Source organism: Brachyhypopomus gauderio, chromosome 20, assembly GCF_052324685.1.
Source record: "Brachyhypopomus gauderio isolate BG-103 chromosome 20, BGAUD_0.2, whole genome shotgun sequence".
NCBI lineage: Eukaryota > Metazoa > Chordata > Actinopteri > Gymnotiformes > Hypopomidae > Brachyhypopomus > Brachyhypopomus gauderio.
Window position 1 is genome coordinate 3,469,082 of NC_135230.1, and position 8,032 is coordinate 3,477,113.

An 8,032-nucleotide genomic window follows, 5' to 3' on the forward strand; every position below is an offset into this window, starting at 1 on the left:
ACAAGTGCTGAATAGAACCGGATTTATTAACAGTTTTCAGTGGTTTCATGTAGCCTAACCGTGCCGACACAGAGGGCATGGTGATGGCGAGGCATGACAAATAGAATAACAAGACTAACAACAGATTTGAAACTATATCACCAAGGCACAGAAAACAATGGCACACAAATGGGAACGCAATACACATGAAACACAAAAGACCATACACAAAAAGTTAAACCAATAACGATTAAGACAGACTAGAACTAAGGAACACGACAAAACCAGATATAGAGGACAGTAGAACCACGTAGAGTAATCAGCAAAGGCTAAAACATATAGCGTAATAAGAAACTGGGGATAGTTAACAATGAAACAGCAAAGATGCATATAATAGCTTAACCAGGAACTGTTTAGAGAACACGAACATAAGAACAGCGAAAAGACATACAAATGCATAACCAGAATGTGTTGGCAAATATGCGAACACATGAACAAACGAACACTGACCTCCAAACAATGACTGGGACACACAAGGTATATGAACCAAAACAAATCACTAAACTAAACTAGAAGCAGCTGAAACCAAACTAGCAGGACAAAGACATGAACAAGGGTTTGATGGAATTCCTTTTTGTATATGTGAGTGTGTGTGTGTGTGTGTGTGTGTATGTGTGTGTGTGTGTGTGTGTGTGTTATGAGAGTTTGATCTTTGTATATATCGTTATGTATTATATAAAAATTAAACTCTAAATAAAATACTCTTTTTTTGTTCTATTTTTGAAGTTGAGGAAGAAGAAATGTTCAAACTGATCAGTGAGCTGGAAGATTCCAACCCTGTCAAAATCCGTAAGTCCATTTCTGAGGTCTACAGCTTGGGTGCAAGCTGGCGGTCCTGGGAGACTCCAGTCAGTCATAGGGTTGAACCTGCTTCTGATTCCAGTCAGTCATGGGGTTGAACCTGCTTCTGATTCCAGTCAGTCATGGGGTTGAACCTGCTTCTGATTCCAGTCAACTAGTTTATGTGTTTGAAGAAATTGTCAAATTGTGTGAGAGTTGAAACAGATGTATTAAGCCACACAACATTCTAGAATAGATAGATAGTTGATGAAAAACTTAAAAAATTAAGCAAGGAATTAATTCAGTAGTTCATTACTCTAACACTTTTTCTTCTCTGTTTTACATAATTGACACTGAATGCATTTTAGATCCTTTTGACCTTTCTCTCCTTTGCCACCATTTGTTTTCTGTTGTCAGTTCTAAGGAACATGGCTATGCTGTCTGATACAACCTGGTTAAAGAAGCAAATCGAAGTTATCAAAGATCAGACTCAGACCCAGATAACCGGTACAGATATCCTACTTGACTAACACAGACCACTGTTTCATTGACATTTTTTCTATGTTTCTAAGGGATGAATATAATAAATGGGATTGTCACAGTAATAATTCCTTTTTCTATAATAGAGATTCAAGAGAAGCTTTCAAAGAATGGAGAACTGCTAAAGAAGAAGACCACAGAACTAGCCAAGGCCCAAAGTAACATAGAGCAGCTGAGTGAGTTGTTTTATTTGCTAACGAGCCGATATAGAACAGATTAGTGAGTGGTTGTGTTTGCTTATGAGCTGCTCATTGCCAAGCTGGTGTTCATTTTATTTCATTGTTTTTTCAGACAAAGAGATCACTGTCCTTCAAGAAGAGGCTAAAGTTCTGAAGAATCAGATGAAGGATCTGGAGCTGGTGTCAGACAAGAGGCTGAAAGGTTCCCCATGGTTCTTCCTGATGTTGATGCTGCTGTGGATAACCTTTAGTAGACCTCCTAGACCAAAAACTAATTATTAGAGTGGCATTAAAGAAAACTAGACAAACGTTTTCAAAATATCGGAATCAGTCTCTATTTCTATGTAACGTCTTCTGCTGATTTACATCCACTTCCATGACAGATCTGGAGAAGGAGTTAGCCCTGACAAAACAGGCACTGGTGAAGGGTAACAATGCTCTGCAACAGAAGGACTCTGAATTAGCAAATAAAGGTGAGATAATCTAATTTTAAAAGATCTAATTATTCATGCATCTTTCAGAGTCTAAGTTATGATCAGTGTTACAAAAAACACACATGGAAAGCGCTGCTGCCCTTACACTGTAAATGTTCAGCAAAGTCCCTGATTATTAGCACCACTACGGGCACCCACTAGCACCACTACGGGCACCCACTAGCACCACTACGGGCACTCACTAGCACCACTACGGGCACCCACTAGAACCACTACGGGCACCCACTAGCACCACTACAGGCACCCACTAGAACCACTACAGGCACCCACTAGCACCACTACAGGCACCCACTAGCACCACTACGGGCACCCACTAGAACCACTACGGGCACCCACTAGAACCACTACGGGCACCCACTAGAACCACTACGGGCACTCAATAGCACCACTATGGGCACTCACTAGCACCACTACGGGCACTCACTAGCACCACTACGGGCACTCACTAGCACCACTATGGGCACTCACTAGCACCACTACAGGCACTCACTAGAACCACTACGGGCACTCACTAGCACCACTACGGGCACCCACTAGAACCACTACGGGCACCCACTAGAACCACTACGGGCACCCACTAGAACCACTACGGGCACCCACTAGCACCACTACGGGCACCCACTAGAACCACTACGGGCACTCACTAGCACCACTACGGGCACTCACTAGCACCACTACGGGCACCCACTAGCACCACTACGGGCACTCACTAGCACCACTACGGGCACTCACTAGCACCACTACGGGCACTCACTAGAACCACTACGGGCACCCACTAGCACCACTACGGGCACCCACTAGCACCACTACGGGCACCCACTAGAACCACTACGGGCACCCACTAGAACCACTATGGGCATAAGTGGAGGACACTATTTTGATTGATGATTTAACAATTTATCATTTAGTATAGCAAAGAGAAGAGGCATTTATGGAGTTAATGCATTGCTAATATTTGTTTGGTAAGCTTATTCAGTTCCAAAGCTACATGTCTGTTTATTAAGTCCTTGAGATTAGGACTGTGCTGTAGTTTGTGCAGGACTGTGGTGTAGTTTGTGTAGGACTGTTGTGTAGTTTGTGTAGGACTGTGGTGTAGTTTGTGTAGGACTGTGGTGTAGTTTGTGCAGGACTGTGGTGTAGTTTGTGTAGGACTGTGGTGTAGTTTGTGCAGGACTGTGGTGTAGTTTGTGTAGGACTGTTGTGTAGTTTGTGCAGGACTGTGGTGTAGTTTGTGCAGGACTGTGGTGTAGTTTGTGTAGGACTGTGGTGTAGTTTGTGTAGGACTGTGCTGTAGTTTGTGCAGGACTGTGGTGTAGTTTGTGTAGGACTGTTGTGTAGGACTGTGGTGTAGTTTGTGCAGGACTGTGGTGTAGTTTGTGCAGGACTGTGGTATAGTTTGTGTAGGACTGTGGTGTAGTTTGTGTAGGACTGTGCTGTAGTTTGTGTAGGACTGTGCTGTAGTTTGTGTAGGACTGTGGTGTAGTTTGTGTAGGACTGTGGTGTAGTTCTAATGTTCTTTATTTTCAGTTAACAAGATCACAGAGCTTATTGAGCAGCTAAAGCAGGCAGAAGAGGAAGTGCAGAAGGTGCAGCAGGAGATGTCTGAGCGAACATCTGGTGAGGTTCACTCATTCACATCCACCCATCCATCCACATTAATTATTCCATCCACATTGAGCATCAATTAATCCATCCACATTGAGCATTAATTAATCCATCCACATTGGCCATTAGTTAATCCATGTACATTGTTAATTAATCCATCCACAGTGATCATTAATTAATCCATCCACAGTGATCAATAATTATTCCATCTGCATTGATTAATCCATCCACATTGATAATTAATTAATCCATCCACATTGTTCATTAATTAATCCCTGCTCTTTGTTCATTCATTTATGCATCTACATTGGTTCTTTCATGAATTAATCCATCGCTACTTTGTATGCCTGCCATTGAGGCATGGAAAACTGTTTTTGTTTATTTTTGTTTAATTTGTTTTACTTCCTCATACAGATCTAGAAGCAAAACTAAAGCAGGTGAAGGTGGAAAAATCGCAAATTCTGGCAGAGAAAGAAAGTAAGATGGGTTCTGTGGGAATTTGGGTTGGGGTGCTGGTTATAAGTATAGGATAGATTTTGGGTGGAGGTGTGGGTTTTGAGTAGAAGTATTGTTTACGTGTGGAGAAGTAGGTTATGAGAAGAAAAGTTTCTTGGGTGGAGGCAGTGGTTTTAGTGTGTGTTGTGGTTGAAGATGGATGTGTTTCGAGGTGTGTGTTGTGGGTGGAGGTGTGGATTGTGGGTCAAATCAGATGTCGTGGGTGGAGGTGTGTTATAGGTGTTGTGTTGTGGGTCGAGGAGTGTGGGCCTCGTGAGTCATTGATGACCTGTTTCCTTTTTCAGGACTAGAGCAGGAACTGAAGAAAGCCAAAGAGTGTGATGAACTCAAAAAGTCTTACAAAGGTATTCAGAGACACGCCAGTCTTAAATACTTTTAAAACACAGTTTTAATACATACTCTTAAAAACACGGCTTTAAACAAAGCATGGCTTTAATACAAAAAGTCTCTGAATAATTTAACGTGTTAAAATTAACACCTTACAAACTATTTTTTAATGTAGCGTTATCAATAATTATCACTGACGTGATTGGTGTGTGTGTGTGTGTGTGTGTGTGTGTGTGTGTGTTATAGAACTAGAGGCTAATTTCCAAAATACAGTTTCAAAGCTGAATAACAGTTTAGCCCATCAAGGTGAGTACTAAACCCCAGAGGTGGGACCAAGTCAGTGTTTTGCAAGTCTCAAGTAAGTCCAAGTCTTTATCCTCAAGTCCCGAGTCAAGTCTCAAGCAAAGACAGTCAAGTCAAGTCAAGTCTCGAGTCAAGACAGGCAACAGTCAAGTCAAGTCCCAAGTCTGAAACTTGGAATTTCAAGTCCTTTCGAGTCTTTTTTTTTTTTTTACCAATGTTGCAGGTATATTTCAAATGTAAATAATAGACGTGTTCTTTTTTAAATTCTCCTCAAATCTTGATAAAACATGTGCAACTGAAAACACAAAGTATAAAAAAAATTTAAATTACACCTCTTTATTGCACAGTTCAATTTGTTAAAATTAGCTGCAAAAATATTCATACTTTAAACTACAATTTTCCAGAAATAAATATTCTGTGAAAAAGTCATAAGTAGAACTCCATGTTCAAATAAAAAGTGCTGATATTTTCACAGTACAATACAAAGAACCATAACAGCATTTTTCCCTCTCTTCTCTTATCTGGTTTCTTGGAGAACATGTGTGTCCATGTGTGAGTGACACAAGACAAACAAATATAAGAACTGAACAATTAACAGGAATCAGGAATGCAACTTTAGACATTTCAGTAAACTATTCTGCATTGCATTTGCAAAAGACCAAACTGGCCAAAAGTCTGTATGTCATTTGTGCACGATGAGGCCGTAGAATGATGTCCCCATAGCTGAAAACTCGCTCCACTTTTGTCAATATTTTTTTTCTCGACGTAGATGTCTTCAAATACACAATCCATGCTGAGATAGAACTGGATATGATGGTGACAGAGAGAGGCTATCTTCCCTGAGTTCAGATACAGAACCCAGGGTTGCCAACTCTCACGCATTGAGCGTGAGACACACGCATTTGACCACCTTCACACGCTCACACGCCACACATCCGATTTCTCACGCCGAAAAAAAAATCTAGTTTATTTACCTCTGATCCTTATCTATGATTCAATGAGTTACTAGTTCGCTCTGGCACCAACTACTGGCGATCGATCGATCGCGATATAATACTTTCCATATAAGATGGAATTTGTGTCCATTTTACACCCCGCCCGGTAACAATTCACGTTCGCTGACCCCCCCATTTGATTGGTTGTGCTGCAGCTCATGCACACACACACACACACACACACACACACACACACACACACACACACACACAACGTACAGAGTGTGGAAAAGCAGAGGACCGGTCTGCGTCAGAAGGACGGAAATGAAATTAATGGGGCGCACATTATAAATATTAATATGCGTTTTAAAATTTAGATTTGGGGTAAAAAAATCAAGTCTTTGCAAGTAAACAGGTTCAAGTCCAATTCAAGTCCCAAGTTATTGGTGTAAAAGTCCAAGTCAAGTCTAAGTCTCTGAATATTTTTTCAAGTCAAGTCAAAAGTCTTAATATTAATGACTCGAGTCTGACTCGAGTCCAAGTCATGTGACTCGAGTCCCCACCTCTGCTAAACCCTATTGATTTATTTTAAAATACCCTTTAACAAACTGTAATTGGTTTCCTCTTTAATAGCTGTAATGGGGTTTCTCTTAAAGGAACTCTAATGTGTGTCCTGTTTAATTAGCTCTGATATATTTGCTATTTAATGAACTTAGTGTGTGCTTTTCCAATAGGCTCCGCTTTGTTTAATCATTTGCGCTGTGTGTTGTGCTCATCTCACTTTGTCATGTTAATCTTTCGCAGTTTTTACAGTCCAACATCTCACCCAGGAAGTGGAGATACTGGAGAGAAAAATCAGTTCATCAGAGGGTGACGTCAATGGTACGTGTGTCACTACGGCAACATCGGTGGTCATTGTGTGACTGGGTGTTATTGTGCAGACTCCCAGAGGAGTCAAAGCTCGACAAACACCAACAACAGCTGTACAGATCATTGAGGGTGTGGTTTAAAGCACCTGCACAACATGTGTGCAGCCAGGTAAGGACAGAGCTTTAAAGCAGCATGTTAACAGGCCGATTTTCTCACAGCCCTGAAGGTACAGTTGAGGAAGAAGAAGGAGGAGCTTGAGAAGGAAAAGAAGAAGGTGCAGAGTTCAAGAGCGGAGAACGCAAAACGTGAGTCACACGCCCACTTACCCCAGGCTGCATACAGCTTCTTCAGATGAGTCACCTAGTACTTCCCCTGCACCTCTACCTCATCCTGCCCCACTGCCCCTGCACCTCTACCTCATCCTGCCCCACTACCCCTGCACCTCTACCTCATCCTGCCCCACTACCCCTGCACCTCTACCTCATCCTGCCCCACTACCCCTGCACCTCTACCTCATCCTGCCCCACTACCCCTGCACCTCTACCTCATCCTGCCCCACTACCCCTGCACCTCTACCTCATCTTGCCCCACTGCCCCTGCACCTCTACCTCATCCTGCCCCACTACCCCTGCACCTCTACATCGTACTGCCCCACTACCCCTGCACCTCTACCTCATCCTGCCCCACTACCCCTGCACCTCTACCTCATCCTGCCCCACTACCCCTGCACCTCTACCTCATCCTGCCCCACTGCCCCTGCACCTCTACCTCATCCTGCCCCACTGCCCCTGCACCTCTACCTCATCCTGCCCCACTGCCCCTGCACCTCTACCTCATCCTGCCCCACTGCCCCTGCACTTCTACCTCATCCTGCCCCACTGCCCCTGCACCTCTACCTCATCCTGCCCCACTGCCCCTGCACCTCTACCTCATCCTGCCCCACTACCCCTGCACCTCTACCTCATCCTGCCCCACTGCCCCTGCACCTCTACCTCATCCTGCCCCACTGCCCCTGCACCTCTACCTCATCTTGCCCCACTGCCCCTGCACCTCTACCTCATCCTGCCCCACTGCCCCTGCACCTCTACCTCATCCTGCCCCACTACCCCTGCACCTCTACCTCATCCTGCCCCACTACCCCTGCACCTCTACCTCATCCTGCCCCACTGCCCCTGCACCTCTACCTCATCCTGCCCCACTGCCCCTGCACCTCTACCTCATCCTGCCCCACTGCCCCTGCACCTCTACCTCATCCTGCCCCACTGCCCCTGCACCTCTACCTCATCCTGCCCCACTACCCCTGCACCTCTACCTCATCCTGCCCCACTGCCCCTGCACCTCTACCTCATCCTGCCCCACTACCCCTGCACCTCTACCTCATCCTGCCCCACTACCCCTGCACCTCTACCTCATCCTGCCCCACTGCCCCTGCACCTCTACCTCA

At 44.4% G+C, this 8,032-nt stretch overlaps 1 protein-coding gene across 1 annotated transcript in view; it reads left to right on the plus strand.

The window, feature by feature from the left end:
* The window catches only part of LOC143484145 (uncharacterized), a 32,146-nt gene that overhangs the window by 11,508 nt on the left and 12,606 nt on the right, over nt 1–8,032 (plus strand). Inside the window, exons 22-32 of the mRNA XM_076982700.1 lie at nt 766–828; nt 1,237–1,326; nt 1,446–1,535; nt 1,651–1,740; nt 1,922–2,011; nt 3,560–3,649; nt 4,052–4,114; nt 4,438–4,497; nt 4,727–4,786; nt 6,523–6,600; nt 6,807–6,893. Of these exons, the coding sequence (XP_076838815.1) occupies nt 766–828; nt 1,237–1,326; nt 1,446–1,535; nt 1,651–1,740; nt 1,922–2,011; nt 3,560–3,649; nt 4,052–4,114; nt 4,438–4,497; nt 4,727–4,786; nt 6,523–6,600; nt 6,807–6,893 (861 nt within the window). The remainder of the gene's footprint in view (nt 1–765; nt 829–1,236; nt 1,327–1,445; nt 1,536–1,650; nt 1,741–1,921; nt 2,012–3,559; nt 3,650–4,051; nt 4,115–4,437; nt 4,498–4,726; nt 4,787–6,522; nt 6,601–6,806; nt 6,894–8,032) is intronic.